Below are 16371 nucleotides of genomic sequence, written 5' to 3'. Positions count from 1 at the left end.
ACTGAGTTTTTACTTTCTCAACACTGTCAATCATAAGTTGTTCGATATAATACCACACAATGCACTATTATCGATAGCTCTCACAGTATCGAAAACGCCTTGACAGCTTATCAAGAAATAAATACAAAACAAAATACAAAAAAAAAAAAAAAACCTAGCAAATAGCTGACCAATATCTCATCTCCAATGGGAACACCCTTGTTAATAGTATCGAATAACTATCGACTGCTGTTCCACCTCCAGCAAAAACGTGTGTTTTTGTTGCGCTGCTATTTGTTTAATTTAATTTTTAAGTTGAAACAATTATGTCGGCGCAATATCAAAGATTCCTGAAAGTACTTGAAAAGTGGCCAGCGGAGAAATCGAAAGTCGGCAGGTGAGAATAAGCATTAAAACACCCTGGAATCATGAATGTTCGTTCTGGCGGCGCAACAACTTTGGATTATCTAACAAATAATTATGGAAAGGATTTACTATTATTTGTATTAAATGCAACGAGGTAGTTTTGCACACATTGATTTGTGAATGGTTTATCTGATCAGTTTGCGAAATGGAATATATAAGAATTTACTTAAGAACTATTGTGCCTGCCGGCCCGCAAAGAATTTTAGGTTCCACGGCAGCTGACCGTGTGGATTGTGGGTTTCATTTAGCCGATTCTGAGAAGCTGTGGATCGCGAATTTTAGTTACTTGTTTTACTTGGCTTAAACGGCTTACATTGTCTTACCAGTTTTCGGAACATACAGACATCAAATTATCTTAAATTGTGTAGTGGCAGAAAAATGGCCTCTAAATTCGCATATCAGTTGGAGCCGGAGAAATTTATTTTGAGCCATGGATTCGAGTAAGTTTGAAAATATCTTCTTAAGCTACGTTATAAAAACTTTGACTATTATAAATTACACTATACAAAGGTTAAATAAAGCGTGCTGATAATTATATTTGGATAACAATTGAGGAAGAAGAAAACATGTTCTATTAATTTCTTTAACGTGTTGCTTTTATGACTACATTTGTCAGCCCTTTGTCGGTTTCCAATTAAACCAAGTGGTTTTCCACCTCAAACCCTCACTTCTGCGGAAAGTGATTGAATCTTCTTCTCAGCTGCGCCGCATGGAACGAACATCCGCCACAGAAAACACACACATGTACACTTATTTAGTTGGAACTAAACTTTTTCGCCTTTTCTCAAAAAAAAAAAAGGGATCTCGGCGAGCAGATTCGCAAGCAGGTGACCAAGCTCACAAGTCTAGAAGGCGGAGCGACGGATAAGGAGCTGGACCGTCAGATCAATGCTCTGGAGAGGCTATCCAACAACGTCTACGCAAAGAAGTATCCGCGCACTTTCGAGTCCACGGCCACTGGACTGACCGCCGCCCAGTGCAGCCAAGTCTTGAGCTCCGAGTTCCTGCAATATTTGAACGAGGACTCAAAAAAAAAGAAGTAGCATGATGAAGCGACTTCTAAACCCCACTAGACTGATACTGGATTGGTTAAGACGAAGCTCTATAGAAGTGAAGACTGCTCCCCACGTTCCTGTGCTCTGCGACACCGCCATTGAATACCTGCAGCCCGTTCCAGGAGGCACCTATATCGACATGACTTTCGGAGCTGGTGGCCACACGCGTCGTCTTCTGGAGAAGTGTCCCGAGGCAAAGGTGTACGCCCTAGATCGAGATCCATTGGCCCACCAACTGGCCCTCGATATGAGCGAATCCGAAGAATTCAAGGGCAAGCTGATTCCCCTGCTTGGAAAATTCTCCGATTTACCAAGGCTTTTCAACGATCATGGCCTAGCCAAGAACTCGGTGGACGGGATGCTTTTCGATTTTGGCTGCAGTTCCATGCAATTCGATGAGGCGGTCAGAGGCTTCTCCATCTCGAAGGACGGTCCACTGGACATGCGAATGGATGGAGGCCACAGCGGAGGGGTTACAGCTGCCGATGTGCTGGCCAATGTTGAAGAGGGCGACCTTGTGAAGATTTTGCGGGTTTATGGCGAAGAGAAAGCAGCCAAGAAGATAGCCAGAGGACTGATAGACGCGCGCAACGGTCTCTTTAAAATCGAGACCACTAAGCAGCTGGCAGATGTAATTGAAAACATCATGGATGGCGGGACCAGGAAAGATAAGCTTCGACGACCGGCACACTCAGCCACCAAGACCTTCCAAGCCATCCGCATATTTGTGAACAACGAGCTAAACGAGATCAACTACGGCATGGTTTTGGCCAACGAAATCCTCCGTGTGGATGGACGCTTGGTGACCATCACCTTCCACTCGCTGGAGGACACTATCGTGAAGCGTCACATCAATGGAAACGTCCTGGCAGGCGCCGCCAATGCTCTTCCCCTCAAGTACTCCAGCCATTATGCCATAGACGAGCCAGATATGCTAGAATCACTGACCAAGAAGAGCTGGAAACAACTCCATCGCCATGTCATCGTGCCAGATGCCGACGAGGTGGCTAGGAACACACGCAGTCGATCCGCCAAGCTGAGAGCAGCCGTAAAAACAAACTAAACGCATGTCAATAAATTCCCTCGGTCTAGTTCAAAATTCTCTTTCTTAGTCTATAATTCTCCCAAACGCTCGTCATGCTCTGCATGACGCACCAATTCGCACCTGCTGATAAGGACTGCTTTATCTATTTACCACAGTTATTTGTGGTTCTCGTGCAGAGTTTTTTTTTAGATAGATTAGGAAATTGTTGTTAATTGCCTGGGTAGAAGAGAAGTTTAGTACAGTGGTGCCGATTTGGCTATGGGCTCTAGGCATTCTACGTTTCTTTTGATGGAATATTTTCCAGATCATAATATAACTAGAACATAATATAACTTTTCACAGTTTGATGAACTCGTTGAACTTTCGAGTACTTCTTCAAGTGGTTGATAATGGAGGCGTACGAATTTGATATGGAAATTGCGTATGCCAGCAATTTTCTCGGTTAAAGCCATCGTATAAGTTTACCATTCGCACTTCTGCGGTTGTTTTTCTCCCAGAGATTGGAGAATGTTGTGGCTCTTAGGTGCTCTGGCATACGTCAGCCGGTGTTCCCGGCTACCAATCGCAAGATGTGACCCGCGAGAAACCCGAAACCGATAATCTCGAAGGCGCCTGATAAGGGAGCGGGATTACAAAACATAGAGAGGGAGCGGGCGGAACCCTATGTGGCTATAGATAGGGGTGTCCGTTAAGTGCTCAGCTCAGTTGCATTGCGCGAGCCGAGTTGGCGTGGCTAGTGAGGCAGTACTTTCGGTCAGCCGGACTAAAAAACTTTACGGGCTTGCGTTTTTTCAGCGGAGAGTGGACAGCAGAGCCGGCTATCAAGATGAGTGGCGCCAAGATCATATCAGGCACGGCGGTGGCCAAGTAAGTTGGCAAAACTCTTGCATCCTAGGATTCCTATTCATCCTATCCCCTCCACCCGTTAGATCCATTCGTGAGGAGCTGCGTAACGAGGTGACGGCTATGGGCAAGCAATTGGCGGACTTTGTGCCCGGCTTGAGGATTGTCCAGGTTGGTGGACGTGAGGACTCCAACGTTTACATCCGCATGAAGATCAAGGCGGCTACGGAGATCGGTATCGATGCCGCCCACGTCCAGTTGCCCCGATCCATCACCGAGGTGGAACTGCTCGATAAGGTGAGTTCGCGACGGAAGGGGATTATGCAATATGGGCAATACAAAGTATTATCAACTGAAAAACAAAATATTCTCTACTTGAAGTCAGTTATAAATTATAACTAATCGACTTTGCCATTTCAGATCAACGATCTGAACGAGGACCCCCGGGTGCACGGCATCATAGTGCAAATGCCCCTGGACTGTGACACTACCATCGATTCGCATCGAATTACGGACGCCGTTTCCCCGGAGAAGGATGTTGACGGCTTGCACACGGTTAACGAAGGTCGCTTGGCCATCGGTGACCTGGGTGGTTTCCTACCCTGCACTCCTTGGGGTTGCCTGGAGTTAATTCGCCGTTCTGGAGTAGAGATCGCCGGAGCCAGGGCTGTGGTTCTGGGACGCAGCAAGATCGTGGGCACTCCCGCCGCCGAACTGCTCAAGTGGGCCAATGCCACGGTCACGGTGTGTCACTCAAAGACCCGCAACCTGGAGGAGATCACCCGAAGTGCAGACATTCTGGTGGTCGGAATCGGAGTGGCCGAGATGGTCAAGGGATCGTGGATAAAGCCCGGAGCAGTGGTCATCGATTGCGGCATCAATGTGAAGCCAGGTGAGTGATAGTTATCCCTTATCAGTTGACTGGCAATCCCAGTGAAAATCCAATGGATAATCTAAAGACTTGCTTGAACATATTTTATAATCTGTGGAACCATACGATTCCACTTGTTTACTGATAAAGCCATCAATCGCTTATCAACGCATCCGACCCCCTAGTGGAACTCCTAACCCCGACGATAAGAAATCATTTTGTTTTCAAACATCATGCTCTCGAGAATTAGTTAGGGAACAGCTCCCGATCGGGGCGAACCGATCCCAAAACCGATTCCAACAAATTCCAATTTTTGATCTTTTCCAGACGCCAGCAAGGCCAGTGGCAGCAAGTTGGTCGGCGACGTAGATTACGCGGAAGCTCTCCAGGTGGCAGGACATTTAACGCCCGTGCCCGGCGGCGTGGGACCCATGACGGTCGCCATGCTTATGAAGAACACCGTGCGATCTGCTGCCCGATTCCTGGAGCGTCTTGCTAGGAGCCAGTGGGCCCTTCAAACGCTGCCCCTCAAGCCCCAGCGTCCCGTGCCCAGTGATATTGTGATTGCCCGTGCCCAAAAACCTAAGGACATTGCTGTGCTGGCCAAGGAGATCGGTCTGGAAGCTCGAGAGGTTTCCCTGTACGGCAATAAGAAGGCCAAGATTTCACTGTCAGTGCTGGAGCGTCTGAAGGACAAGGAGGCGGGTCACTATGTGGTTGTAGCCGGTATGACGCCAACGCCTTTGGGTGAGGGTAAGACCACCACACTGATGGGCTTGGTCCAGGCTCTCGGCGCGCACAAGCTGAGAAACACCATGGCTGCTCTGCGACAGCCCTCCCAAGGTCCGACCTTTGGCATCAAAGGAGGAGCTGCTGGCGGCGGCTACGCTCAGGTGATTCCCATGGAGGAGTTCAATCTCCATCTGACAGGAGACATTCATGCGGTATCGGCAGCCAATAACTTGTTGGCCGCTCAGCTGGACACCCGAATCTTCCACGAGAATACCCAAAAGGACAAGGCCTTGTATGACAGATTGGTGCCCGCGATCAAGGGTCAGCGGAAATTCAGCCCCATTCAGCTACGCCGACTCCAGAAATTGGGGATCACCAAAACCGATCCCGATACCCTTACCGCTGAGGAATACGGACCTTTTGCCCGGCTGGACATCGATCCAGACACGATTATGTGGGAGCGTGTCGTGGACATCAACGATCGGTACCTACGCACCATTACCGTTGGACAATCGCCCACTGAAAAGGGTATTTCGAGGGAGACCCGGTTCTCCATCTCGGTGGCCAGCGAAATCATGGCTGTGCTAGCCCTATCCCGAAGTCTGGAAGACATGAAGCAGCGGCTGGCTGACATGGTGGTGGCCTTCGACAAACGAGGCAAGCCCGTAACCGCTGACGACTTGGGAGTCACCGGTGCCCTGGCAGTTCTATTGAAGGACGCTCTTGAGCCCAACCTCATGCAGTCGCTCGAGGGAACTCCAGTGCTGGTGCACGCTGGTCCCTTTGCCAACATCGCCCACGGCTGCAACTCGATCATCGCTGATGAAGTCGGTCTAAAGCTGGTTGGTAAAGATGGTTTTGTCTGCACGGAGGCCGGGTTCGGATCAGATATTGGCATGGAGAAGTTCTGCAACATTAAGTGCCGGACATCCGGTCGCAAGCCGAACGCCATGGTGCTGGTGGCCACTGTGAGGGCCATCAAGATGCACGGCGGCGGAGCTCCCGTCACGCCCGGAGCCCCCTTAAACAAGCAATACACCGAGGAGAACTTGGAGCTCGTCCAGAAGGGTCTGCCCAATCTGCTGCAGCACATCGAGAACGGAAAGGCCTTCGGCATGCCAGTGGTGGTGAGCCTGAATGCTCATTCAGCAGATACTCCGGCGGAGCATGAGTTGGTCAAAAAGGCTGCTCTGGAGGCAGGTGCATTCGCCGCCGTAGTCTCCACTCACTGGGCGGACGGAGGAGCCGGAGCCGTAGAGCTGGCCGGTGCCGTGATCAAGGCCTGCGAACAGGGCAACCAATTCCGATTGCTCTACGATCTGGATTTGCCGCTGGTGGATAAGATGAACAAGATCGCCACGACGATGTACGGCGCTGGAAAGGTGGTGCTCTCGCCGGCGGCTGAGGAAAAGGTCAAGCGCCTGACGGATGCGGTAAGTCGAGCACATTTTTTTTCGACAAACTGAAAATATTTATAAAAATGCATTGTTCGATTTGCAGGGCTTCGGCAATCTTCCTATCTGCATGTCCAAGGTCTCCGGCTCTTTTACCGGCGATGCCAAGGTCAAAGGCGCCCCCAAAGGCTTCACCCTGGACGTTGAGGACGTATATGTTTCAGCCGGAGCCGGCTTTGTGGTCGCCATGTGCGGTGAGGTCACCAAAATGCCGGGTCTTCCCACCCGCCCGGCGATCTACGATATTGATCTGAATACGGAAACCGGAGAAATTGAGGGCCTATTTTAGGCGGCAACCTGGACAAGGGAGAAGATTCCTAATAACTTTCAAGGCATTTTCATATCTAATTCCACAGTAGTAACAAATTTATTGTTTTAACTTGTATATAAATGATATAGAGATGAGATTTAAAAGTTGCTAAACTAATACACATATCAGATGGCTTAAATTTTCTTTAAAACTACCGAGTTTTTACTTATTAGAAGGAAAAGAATGGAAACGAAATATTTTCAGTTTTTCTATATTTTCATCATCCTATAAATGTATTTTTTTTTTATATGTAGACAGGTTGGAAATTTATAAATTACACGAATACATATTTTTGGCCCTTAAAAGTAAGGTAGTATTCTTGCACAAAATTCTCGCAACCAACTATGCATGATTTTTGCTGAATACTTTCAAGCCGACTTTTTAGGTACTTTGTCTTTTTCCAAGGTTCGCCTTCTTCACTGTGCTAACGTCGCTCACGCGAGGCGACTCAAAATAGTCCACCTTCCGTATGTTAGACACTAGCTTGAAGTAATTGGCAATGATCTTGTCCACGTCTTGTCCCTCATATGCGGTGGCCAACTCCTTTTCACATCGTGAGACTACGTTCGTGAGCAGACCTCCGGACCGATAGAACGCTATGTTGATCTCCCGTTTGACCCACTTGCAGATATGGGAATGGGTGACTGGCTCGAAAAAGTGAAAGATCTCGTAAAAGTGCTCGTAACTCTCGCCAAATTTTCGCATCTGAAGTTCACCCAACTTGGGAATGTCCAGGTGGTTCCGTCTGATGATATGATATGGGTCGTATTGCTCCGAGAAGTTTGAGAACCGAACTGCCGGCCAGTCGAGATTCAGAAGGGTGTTGTAGAGATTCTTCGGGTGGCCCAGGATGCCATGGGACAGGTCAATCAAGCGTAGCTGCGATCCGGGCACAACGTACTCCAACTCGATCTGAGCGATGTGAGGATCAGTGCCCCTATACTTACGCTTTCCTATCCACAGAATAGGCATATCCTCCGACACAACATGCTCCAACTCTTGGACAAGCGGAGAGATCTGGACGCGATAATTGAGGTTTTTGTTGTTTCGGCCGTAAAGAAGACTTCGCTCCGCCTCCGTGAACTCAAGGTACTCAGGGCGAACTGAAACGAAGTGCTCCGACCGGAAAAGCCGATTCATCTCCATTTCGATGACGTAGTACGCCCGGCGATGCATGCAGATCCAGACTATTTGGATGGACACTGCCAGAAAATGCTCATGGAAGTACTTATCGTGGATAGTTGCTGAAATGTTGGAAATTGGCTTCATGTGGTAGTACTTGGCCATAGATCCCTCGCCCTTGATAATCTCACAGTAGTTTCGGGCTAACAGCATGCGGAAGTGGCTCAGGTAAACAGAATAGGTTTTCTTCATCTCATTGGTCTGCTCGCTCTGAATTTGGGCCATCTGGCCAGAGAGTTCATCTCTGCGAATCAGCACGAACTCCACCAGACGTAGGTAGTACTCGAAGTACAATGTTAGGGCGTGAAGCACGGACTGCACCTCTGGCTCATGCATGAATGCAATGAACTTGTAGGTTAAGAAGTCTCTAGGCATCAAGTAGAGCACCAGATCTCGAATATCTCTTAGCACCACTGTGTCACTGTTGTTGGATTTGGCTCGCACATACTCCTGCCGGAAGATAAGCTCCTCCTCTTGGTCGATGGTGCGCAGGAACTTGTAGCCATTGGTTATTATATAGCGCTCTCTTGCGTTTTCCAGATCGTTGTGCGCCTGGAAGTTGAGGCAGTCCTTCTCCGAGTCCCATGACCACTTGCCGCTGTAGTACTTTGGGGCGTAGTTATCCACATGGACTCTCTTCATCGTAGTCGCGCAGATAAGCCAAGATCGGGTTGTGTCTTGTGTATTCAAAATGTATTTAAATTGCTGTGTACGTGACGAAGTTTAGTGGAATTATGCTCATGTTTAAAGGCCTGAAAGTGAAGTTTTATTCCCAAGCTCCCACCTACGAAACCCATACCCTTGAGCGGATGCCTTTCGTTTTCATGCATTTATCATATGATAGCAATCCATAAGTGTCAGTACATTAAGGCTCAGATTTTCTGTATATTTATTAATATGCAAAAATAGCTATTAACTTATAGAACTATGTAATTTTTTACCGCTTTACCTTGCCCACACTAAAAGGCGATGCAATACTACCACGGGTAGATGATGTACGCTCCGGTTCTCTATCCTCCTTGCGTATTTTGGACATGATCTTAAAATAGTTGGAGATGATCTGATCAACCCGTTGTCCTGAAGATGTGCTTGCCAACTCCTTTTCACAACGCGAGACTACGTTTGTGAGCAGACCACCGGACCGAAAGAACGCTATGTTGATGTCTCGTTTGACCCACTTGCAGATCTGATGGTGGGTAGCCCGCTCATGAACCTTACAGATCCGGTAGAAATGTTCATATTTCTCTTTCATTGTACGCATCTTAAGCTCACCTATCTTGGGTATTTGCAGGTGAGGTCGCCTAATTATATGGTACGGATCGAACTTTTCCGAGAAGTTTGAGAAGCGGACAGCCGGCCAGTCGAGACTAAGAAGCGTGTTGTAGAGGCTTTTCGGATGTCCCATGATGCCGTGAGATACATCTATAAAGCTGAGCTGTGATCCAGGCACTATGTACTCCAGTTCAATCTCGGCAATGCGGATATCGTTTCCTCTGTACTTGCGTTCGCCTATCCATAGAATGGGCATATCCTCAGCAGGAACCAGCTTTAGCTCCTGGACAAGAGGCGATTCCTGAATTCGATAATTGTAGTTCTTTTTGTTTCTCCCGTAGAGAAGACTGCGCTCCGCCTCCGTGAACTCGAGGTACTCTGAGCGAGCAGAAACAAAGTGCTCGGACCGGAAAAGGCGATTCATCTCCATTTCGATGATGTAGTACGCACGGCGATGCATGCAGATCCAGACTATTTGGATGGCCACTGCCAGAAAATGCTCATGGAAGAACTTATCGTGGATTGTTGCTGAAATGTTGGAAATCGGCTTCATGTGGTAGTACTTGGACATATTGTCCTCGCCCCCGATGATGCGGCAGTAGTTTCGGGCAACAAGCATACGATACTGGCTCAAGTATACCGAAAAGGTTCGCTTCATATCGTTGGTCTGCTCGCTCTGCACCTGACCCAGGGGACCAGAAAGCTCATCCCGACGTATAAGCATAAACTCGACCATTCGCAAATAGTGCTCAAAGTATATAATCAAGGAGTGAAGCAACATGTGCGTATCCCGCTCGTACATGAACTCAACGAACTTGTAGGTTAGAAATTCTTGAGGCATAAGGTAGAGAACCAAGTTTCTAATATCTCCGATCACCACAACGTCACTATAGTTGCTTTTCGGTAGCACATACTCCTGTCGGAAGATGAGCTCCTCCTCCTGGTCCATTGTGCGCAGGAACTTGTAGCCATTGGTGATAATATAGCGCTCTCTTGCGTTTTCCAGATCGTTGTGCGCCTGAAAGTGGAGGCAGTCTTTCTCCGAGTCCCACGACCACTTGCCGCTATAGTACTTTGGTGCGTAGTTATCCACATGAACGCGCTTCATTGCATTTGGCAGTAAATAATGGTATAAATTTATAAAATCGTATTTTAGTCAAAAGTTGTGCCAAATCGGTGCCTTTACATTGAGAGTTAAATGTTTATATTCCTCAAAATGACTGAAATTGAGATGCTGCAGCGACTCTGATTATTTAAAAGACCAAATAGTTTCCAAGGTGTAATGATATTTCTGTCAATCTGCATCCCAGAATTAGTATTTTCCGGTACCACGCTGATTTAGGTGACCGTTGTTTCCCGGACTGTGCTAAACATGTTCCGCCGCACTAATGCCGATCCGGTCATACGCCAGTTTATCCTGCGCACTGCAGTCCTCAATTATCTTGGCAAAAGTCTGCGAGAGCAGTATAATGAATATTGCCTTCTGAGAACCCAGCACGAAAAACTTAGCCTGAAGACTGCGAGTGATCAAGAGCTTGAGGCCCTGCCGACTCTTTTCGAGCTATTTGAGATGCAACAGTTGAAGACGGCTGCCACCCATCGTCTGCTGATGCGGGAGTACCAAGAACTGCTTGCTTACATGATGGACAAGAGTGATTTGTGGGACAGTCAGGAGTACTTCAAGGCCAAGTCTGCGCTTGGGGCGGCCATCCACAATCTACGGGTTTGTGCACCCACCAAACCAATGGACTAAAACCAGCCGAGAGGGACATTTGCCACCGATAGATAGAATTCCATTCAATCAGTATATATACATACATAAATAGTGAAACGTTCCACGAGCGACTTAACTACTTGTAGAAGGGTATCTCCACGCGTCCGGATTTCGTGTTAACCGCCTCCCAGCAGGTGCACGCAAAGGTTGAGCGGTCCATGTGATCGGTGTATAGTTTTCCCTCCAGGTGATCCATTTCGTGCTGCGCTATCCGGGCATTCCAACCACTCAGAGCCAGTTCGCTTTGGTTTCCTAGTTGGTCAAGGCCTGTTAGCTTTACACCTTCGAATCGCTCCACTTCGGCAGAGTAACCTCGCACACTCATGCAGCCTTCTGGATGTTTTAGCTTGGAGTAGTTGGTCACCGTCAGGACGGGATTGATAAAAACCTGTAAGAAGCAAACCATTGTATTATAAGGGTTGGGCTACCGAATGCAGCTAACTAAGACCCCAGTCTCACAGTCAGTGGCAACTCGGACATTTGTCGCGCCTGGTAAACGGCCTCGGGCAACTCCTTTCGGATCCGTCCCTTGAACTCCATGGCTATGATCCTGAGCGATACTCCAATCTGAGGCGCCGCAATGCCGACGCAGTCAAACTTCCTTAGCACCTTGACCATCCGCTCGACGATGGCCTTAATCTCGGGGCTATCCATGTGCTCCTTGGGTACCAAAGCGGCCTGTTGCCTCAGAACAGGGTCACCAATCTGGGTGAAATGGTTGTATGGCGGCAAGTTGGTGCGTTCCGTGGTCCACAGTTGCTGGTACCACTTCCTAAACGACTGACTAGCGGGAGGACTCGTACCAAAGGATCTACTATGTCGCAGCATCGTTTGGCACACTTTTATCCGTGGTTTCAGGTGCATTTTGTGTAATGTTTAGCCTCTTTTAATATTCCCATCAGAATCGTAGGGAATATAGTTATACAACACGGTCATACTGGCCACCTGAAGACCGGCTAGGGATGTGAAAGTATGTGCTTATCGATATATCGGAGTCAATAGATTTGAAATTTGGCGCGCTTCTAACTATAGGATATATTCTTAAAATACTTTCCACCCGTACACAACGTTTATTTCGTAAATAGCGCATACGTTTCAGAAGTGTATTTTATTTTCAAGCAATATACAAATATTATGTAAAAAGCGCCATAAAAAACTGAAAAACTCCTTGAATTGAATGCAACCAAGTTCTTACTTATGAAACCAAATGGCGGATCGACCCTCAGCTGCGTTGATTTGCTCCCAGAGGATGCAGTTGAAGGTGGAGAAATCCATCTTATCCATGTAGATAGTTCCATTAAGGTGATCCACCTCGTGCTGGGCGATCCGTGCGCTCCAGCCCTCCAGTTCCATTTCCGACGGAGTGCCCAGCTTGCCGATCCCCCGGATCCGGACCTTATCATACCGCTCCACCTGAGCGGAATAGCCTCGCACACTCATGCAACCTTCGGGATGTTTGTTTACTTGGCTGCTGATTATCTCCAGCACCGGATTAATGAAGACCTGCAAGCAAATGATTTATGATGAGAAATCACGGGATTGTTGCTGCACATAAGCAATATTTTTGGATGCAAAAATTTAGTTTCTCAAATTCATACATTTATAAAACGGCATAGATTTACATATATTTTCCGAATGCGAAGAGTAAAGCTTTACTTACGGCCAACGGCAGTGTGGACATCTTACGCTCCTCGTAGATTTCCGGCTTGAATTGCTCTTGCTTTCCCTCTCGGAATTCCATAACGATAATACGCAGCGGTATTCCAACTTGGGGCGCAGCCACGCCCACGCAATCGTAGTGACGTAACACCTTTACCATGCCGTCAATAATCTGGTTGATCTCCCTACTGTCTACGTCCTCGGGCGGCACCTCTTCGGCCCTTTGGCGCAGAACAGGATCCCCAATTTGGGTGAAATGACGATATGGCGGTTCGGACATGTCGGAAGAAGTGCTTCGAGCAACTACTGCATAGAGCTGTCGAGGTGGACAGATTTTGATACGATAGTCTTATCTGCGGATCAGCTGATCTGCCATTTGAAACACTGGGAACGATAAGTCTACGATTCGAATTTTCAGGGGAAAACTTTAGATTTAATTTAAGATATTAGTAACAACAATAATGCCAAGCTTTCAAGATTCATAAGTATTTTATTCACGAAATCATAATTTTGAAGTATTTGAAGTCTCTTGAAAACCTAATGGATGTGCACGACCTCAAATCAATCGAAATAGTATTCCTGTGGCGTTTTCTTTTGGCGTGGCGAATTGAAGCCCCCAATGCGCGAGGAGGTGATGCTGACGTTGTCCTGTTCATATGGAGATCCCTTGCGCAGCCTGGACTTCACCTTGAAGTAGTTGGATATGACCTGGTCGACCTTGGTTACCGGTACCTTTTCGGCCAGTTCCTTCTCGCACCGGGATACTACGTTGGTGAGCAGCAGTCCCCCGGAACGATAGAACTGGACGAGCTTGTCCCGCTTGAGCCACTTCTGCAGGATCTGCAGGCTGTGCGGCTCGTAGATGCGATACACCTTGTAGAAATGCTCGTAGTTTTCGTTCATCTTGCGCGCTTTCAAGGCGTCGATCTTGGGAATGTCCAAGTGCGGTTGGCGAATGATGTGGTACGGATCGTAGCCCAGCGAAAAGTTCGAGTAGCGAACTGTGGGCCAGTCCAGGTCTAGGATGGTGTTGTACAGATCCTTCGGATGTCCCAGTATGCCGTGTGCCACATCGATCATACGCAGCTGTGGTCCCGGCACAATGTACTCCAGCTCCATCTCGGCAATGCGCTTGTCGTTGCCTCGGTACTTTCGTTCGCCAATCCACAGGATGGGCATGTCCTCCTCCGCCACGTGCTCCAACTCCTGGACGAGCGGCGATATCTGGGTGCGATAGTTCACGATTTTATGGTTCCGCCCGTACAGTAAACTACGCTCCGCCGGCGTAAAGCTTAGATACTCCGGACGTGCCATGACGAAGTGATCGGAGCGAAACAGACGGTTCATTTCCATCTCAATGACATTGTACGCACGGCGATGCATGCAAATCCAAACGATCTGGGTCATCACAGCCAGAAACTGCTCGTGGAAGACGCGGTCTCGACTGGTATCCGAAATATTGATAATCTCCTTCATATGGTAGTATTTGGCCATATCGCCCTCTCCCTTCAGAATCACACTGTAGTTTCGGGCCACCAGGAGGCGATACTGACTGAGATAGATCGAGAAGGTCTTCTTCATATCGATGGTCTGATCGCTTTGAATCTGATCGGCCAGTTCATCGCGCCGCACCAGCACAAACTCCACCATCCGCAGAAAGTACTCGAAGTAAATGATAAGCGCATGGATCAGACGGTGAACCGCTGGGCGGTGCATGAACTCCACGAACCGGTAGGTCAGGAAATCGCTGGGCATCAGAAAGAGGACAAGGTCGCGGATGTCGTTGATCACCAAGGTGTCAAAGTCATAGGTGCCCGTATCGCGCACATAAGCCTGCCGGAAGATAAGCTCCTCCTCCTGGTCGATGATGCGCAGGAACTTATAGCCATTGGTGGTGATGTAGCGCTCCCTGGCATTCTCCAGATCGTTGTGCGGCTCGAATTCCAGGCAATCTTTTTCGGCACTCCAGGACCACTTGCCACTGTAGTACTTTGGTGTGTAGTTGTCCACATGGACTCTCTTCATGACTCAGTTTTTTTTTTATTATTTTCAATTATGATTCTGTTTTTTAAAGGTTTTTATGTTATGTGTTTCTGTATTAGTTCCTATCATTAGTGGTAAAGTGTGTACAAAGTTAACTGACAGGATTTAAAATGAATTTTGATTACAGCATTCGCAGATATGAAAAGAAGCTTTCAAAAATCATGGTAAACAACTTTTAAAAGTTATTATATTATATTACATACTCGTATATATTTTTGAATTTGTTTGAATTGATCGACAAGTAAGTGAACTTATTTTAACCTCTTTGCTAAAATAAATTTAATTTGTCAATATAAGCTAAGAGAGTGCCTAAGTCTTTAAGCTTTCATTTATAGTCAACATTTGTATAGAAACACGGGAAAGCTTTCATGTTTTTTATTGCAGCACTTGGGGCTCTGGATTAACTTTAGCTTTATGTTTAAATACATTTTTTGCTGTTTTTAGGGTTTAAAGATTACACTGTATTACACTATATTTACAATATTTTTTCTTTCAAGTGACACATTTAAGTGGTGCTTTCAGACTAAATGAAAAACAAGTCGCTCTTCTAGATAGAAACTAATGTGTAGTTCTTCCATCTTAATGAACTTAACTCGTTGCAAACGAATGATAGGAGGGGCTCAACAAAAGAGAAAAGAAAAGGAACCTTAGTTATTTGCACCATTGTTTTCTTTGACATGTTGTCAACAATTCCAGGACTAGTTAAAACGCCGCTGAGCACTTAACGCTTGACAGACTCACATAAAAATAGGTGAACCACCTTCTAGCTTGAATATTTTCTAAGGCTGACATTTTTTTTTTTAATTTTCTGTACATTGGAAATAATAGTTCTAGAAGTTCCTGGTATAATTCCCACAGTCCTTATGAATGTAGAACTGGTTTAAAATTACTTGGAAAAGGACAAGGCCAATTCCCAGCTACTTCCTCTACTCCCTCTACTTCGGAAAGGGCTAAGCACGGACAAAAAAGGAAAATGTTGGACATAATTAAAGATAACCTTAAAAAAGAAAGAAACGAAAACTAAAAAAAACATAATGATGAAGTGAAAATACAATGAGTTTCGGTATCCTTTGAGATGGCTTTAAAGTAACAATACTGTCATGTATTATATTTAATAAGCAAATTCATAGTCTTTTTTTGTAGGAAATATATAAATTAATAATAAGTACGATGTCATTCATATTACACTACATTTGCTTAAAAGTAATTTATTGTCTATTATTAAAGGTCAAATTTAAAAGAGAAAGATTTCATATACGCCTTAATCCCTTTCTTAAAGAGAAATTTCGAAGGATAATTGCTTAAACAAGCGTTTGCGATTAACATGCGTACCTCTTAACTTGGTTCGAAGTACACAGTTCAGTTACATATGTATAAATAAGCATTTAAATGCGTTATCCCCCCATGCGTAAATAATTTAATTGCATGCGAGTCGTCTCGAGTGTTGGCATACAAAATAAATTGCAATTAATACTCGATACGAAATCAACAGCCAGAACAGGTGCTAAAAATTGCCTTTAATCATATTGTTAAATGTGGAAGCCCGTGCCGTTTCACATCACGTATACGCAATGTGGCGCAGAAGGCAACAAAATTTAAACCAGAAAGTCCGGAAAAGGGAAGGGAAGAACAGGAGAGGCGTGAAAGTCTGAAAGAGCTGAAAAACCGGCAATAGCAACAGCTACAGCAACTCATCCAGGTGTAACTCCCTGCTTTGTCGCCTAAA

The 16371-nt window shown here is 46.5% G+C and overlaps 8 protein-coding genes across 14 annotated transcripts; 3 read left to right on the top strand and 5 right to left on the bottom strand.

The window, feature by feature from the left end:
* The first annotated feature begins 230 nt into the window (after nt 1-230).
* Nucleotides 231-6866, top strand: LOC6606937 (C-1-tetrahydrofolate synthase, cytoplasmic). 2 transcript variants are annotated; one of them, XM_002031695.2, is made up of 6 exons: nt 231-376; nt 3301-3372; nt 3435-3645; nt 3769-4240; nt 4547-6384; nt 6452-6866. In XM_002031695.2, the coding sequence occupies exons 1-6, from the start codon at nt 306-308 to the stop codon at nt 6692-6694; spliced, it is 2907 nt and encodes a 968-aa protein (XP_002031731.1). In that variant the 5' UTR covers nt 231-305; the 3' UTR covers nt 6695-6866. The 2 variants fall into 2 exon arrangements, with proteins under 2 accessions (XP_002031731.1, XP_032579076.1); XM_032723185.1 differs by lacking the exon at nt 231-376 and adding an exon at nt 768-845.
* On the top strand, nt 287-2559 carry LOC116801768 (probable methyltransferase-like protein 15 homolog). Of its 2 annotated transcripts, none has more exons than XM_032723186.1 (2): nt 287-376; nt 1205-2559. In XM_032723186.1, the coding sequence occupies exon 2, from the start codon at nt 1450-1452 to the stop codon at nt 2521-2523; it is 1074 nt and encodes a 357-aa protein (XP_032579077.1). In that variant the 5' UTR covers nt 287-376; nt 1205-1449; the 3' UTR covers nt 2524-2559. The 2 variants fall into 2 exon arrangements, with proteins under 2 accessions (XP_032579077.1, XP_032579078.1); XM_032723187.1 differs by lacking the exon at nt 287-376 and adding an exon at nt 827-845.
* Nucleotides 6867-6963: 97 nt separating the features above from the next.
* On the bottom strand, nt 6964-8666 carry LOC6606936. Its single transcript, XM_002031694.2, has one exon. The coding sequence runs from the start codon at nt 8537-8539 to the stop codon at nt 7097-7099; it is 1443 nt and encodes a 480-aa protein (XP_002031730.1). The 5' UTR covers nt 8540-8666; the 3' UTR covers nt 6964-7096.
* A 103-nt stretch (nt 8667-8769) lies between these two features.
* On the bottom strand, nt 8770-10408 carry LOC6606935. Of its 2 annotated transcripts, XM_032722137.1 has the most exons (2): nt 9170-10408; nt 9034-9110 (listed from the first exon to the last, which is right to left on the bottom strand). In XM_032722137.1, exons 1-2 carry the CDS (start codon nt 10275-10277, stop codon nt 9103-9105), a joined length of 1116 nt encoding a protein of 371 aa, XP_032578028.1. In that variant the 5' UTR covers nt 10278-10408; the 3' UTR covers nt 9034-9102. The 2 variants fall into 2 exon arrangements, with proteins under 2 accessions (XP_002031729.1, XP_032578028.1); XM_002031693.2 differs by having other exon boundaries at nt 8770-10408.
* A 109-nt stretch (nt 10409-10517) lies between these two features.
* Nucleotides 10518-10944, top strand: LOC6606934. The gene has a single exon (XM_002031692.2). The coding sequence runs from the start codon at nt 10542-10544 to the stop codon at nt 10920-10922; it is 381 nt and encodes a 126-aa protein (XP_002031728.1). The 5' UTR covers nt 10518-10541; the 3' UTR covers nt 10923-10944.
* On the bottom strand, nt 10829-11878 carry LOC6606933 (peptide deformylase, mitochondrial). Of its 4 annotated transcripts, XM_032722138.1 has the most exons (3): nt 11403-11875; nt 10988-11331; nt 10829-10918 (listed from the first exon to the last, which is right to left on the bottom strand). In XM_032722138.1, the coding sequence occupies exons 1-2, from the start codon at nt 11805-11807 to the stop codon at nt 11020-11022; spliced, it is 717 nt and encodes a 238-aa protein (XP_032578029.1). In that variant the 5' UTR covers nt 11808-11875; the 3' UTR covers nt 10829-10918; nt 10988-11019. The 4 variants fall into 4 exon arrangements, with proteins under 4 accessions (XP_032578029.1, XP_002031727.1, XP_032578030.1 ...); XM_002031691.2 differs by lacking the exon at nt 10829-10918 and having other exon boundaries at nt 10937-11331; XM_032722139.1 differs by lacking the exon at nt 10829-10918 and having other exon boundaries at nt 10941-11331; nt 11433-11876.
* Nucleotides 11879-12012: 134 nt separating this feature from the next.
* Nucleotides 12013-12917, bottom strand: LOC6606932 (peptide deformylase, mitochondrial). The gene is made up of 2 exons (XM_002031690.2): nt 12604-12917; nt 12013-12446 (listed from the first exon to the last, which is right to left on the bottom strand). The coding sequence occupies exons 1-2, from the start codon at nt 12880-12882 to the stop codon at nt 12135-12137; spliced, it is 591 nt and encodes a 196-aa protein (XP_002031726.1). The 5' UTR covers nt 12883-12917; the 3' UTR covers nt 12013-12134.
* Nucleotides 12918-13006: 89 nt separating this feature from the next.
* Nucleotides 13007-14778, bottom strand: LOC6606931 (protein phosphatase 1 regulatory subunit 36). The gene has a single exon (XM_002031689.2). The coding sequence runs from the start codon at nt 14625-14627 to the stop codon at nt 13164-13166; it is 1464 nt and encodes a 487-aa protein (XP_002031725.1). The 5' UTR covers nt 14628-14778; the 3' UTR covers nt 13007-13163.
* Nucleotides 14779-16371: the final 1593 nt, after the last annotated feature.

Source organism: Drosophila sechellia, chromosome 3R (genome assembly GCF_004382195.2).
Source record: "Drosophila sechellia strain sech25 chromosome 3R, ASM438219v1, whole genome shotgun sequence".
NCBI lineage: Eukaryota > Metazoa > Arthropoda > Insecta > Diptera > Drosophilidae > Drosophila > Drosophila sechellia.
Note: the sequence above shows the minus strand (reverse complement) of the source record. Positions and strands in the feature narration are given on the sequence as shown.

What these genes read in the sequence shown, in the direction of transcription:
- LOC6606932 (XM_002031690.2), bottom strand. Translation starts at nt 12,882, where the DNA reads ATGTCCGAACCGCCATATCGTCATTTCACCCAAATTGGGGATCCTGTT. An exon ending in TGTCCACACTGCCGTTGGCC is followed by an intron (nt 12,447 to 12,603) that starts GTAAGTAAAGCT and finishes ATTTGCTTGCAG; the next exon opens with GTCTTCATTAATCCGGTGCT.
- LOC116801768 (XM_032723186.1), top strand. Translation starts at nt 1,450, where the DNA reads ATGATGAAGCGACTTCTAAACCCCACTAGACTGATACTGGATTGGTTA.
- LOC6606936 (XM_002031694.2), bottom strand. Translation starts at nt 8,539, where the DNA reads ATGAAGAGAGTCCATGTGGATAACTACGCCCCAAAGTACTACAGCGGC.
- LOC6606933 (XM_032722138.1), bottom strand. Translation starts at nt 11,807, where the DNA reads ATGCACCTGAAACCACGGATAAAAGTGTGCCAAACGATGCTGCGACAT. An exon ending in TGTCCGAGTTGCCACTGACT is followed by an intron (nt 11,332 to 11,402) that starts GTGAGACTGGGG and finishes TGCTTCTTACAG; the next exon opens with GTTTTTATCAATCCCGTCCT.
- LOC6606935 (XM_002031693.2), bottom strand. Translation starts at nt 10,277, where the DNA reads ATGAAGCGCGTTCATGTGGATAACTACGCACCAAAGTACTATAGCGGC.
- LOC6606931 (XM_002031689.2), bottom strand. Translation starts at nt 14,627, where the DNA reads ATGAAGAGAGTCCATGTGGACAACTACACACCAAAGTACTACAGTGGC.
- LOC6606934 (XM_002031692.2), top strand. Translation starts at nt 10,542, where the DNA reads ATGTTCCGCCGCACTAATGCCGATCCGGTCATACGCCAGTTTATCCTG.
- LOC6606937 (XM_002031695.2), top strand. Translation starts at nt 306, where the DNA reads ATGTCGGCGCAATATCAAAGATTCCTGAAAGTACTTGAAAAGTGGCCA. An exon ending in CGGCATCAATGTGAAGCCAG is followed by an intron (nt 4,241 to 4,546) that starts GTGAGTGATAGT and finishes GATCTTTTCCAG; the next exon opens with ACGCCAGCAAGGCCAGTGGC. An exon ending in TCAAGCGCCTGACGGATGCG is followed by an intron (nt 6,385 to 6,451) that starts GTAAGTCGAGCA and finishes TTCGATTTGCAG; the next exon opens with GGCTTCGGCAATCTTCCTAT.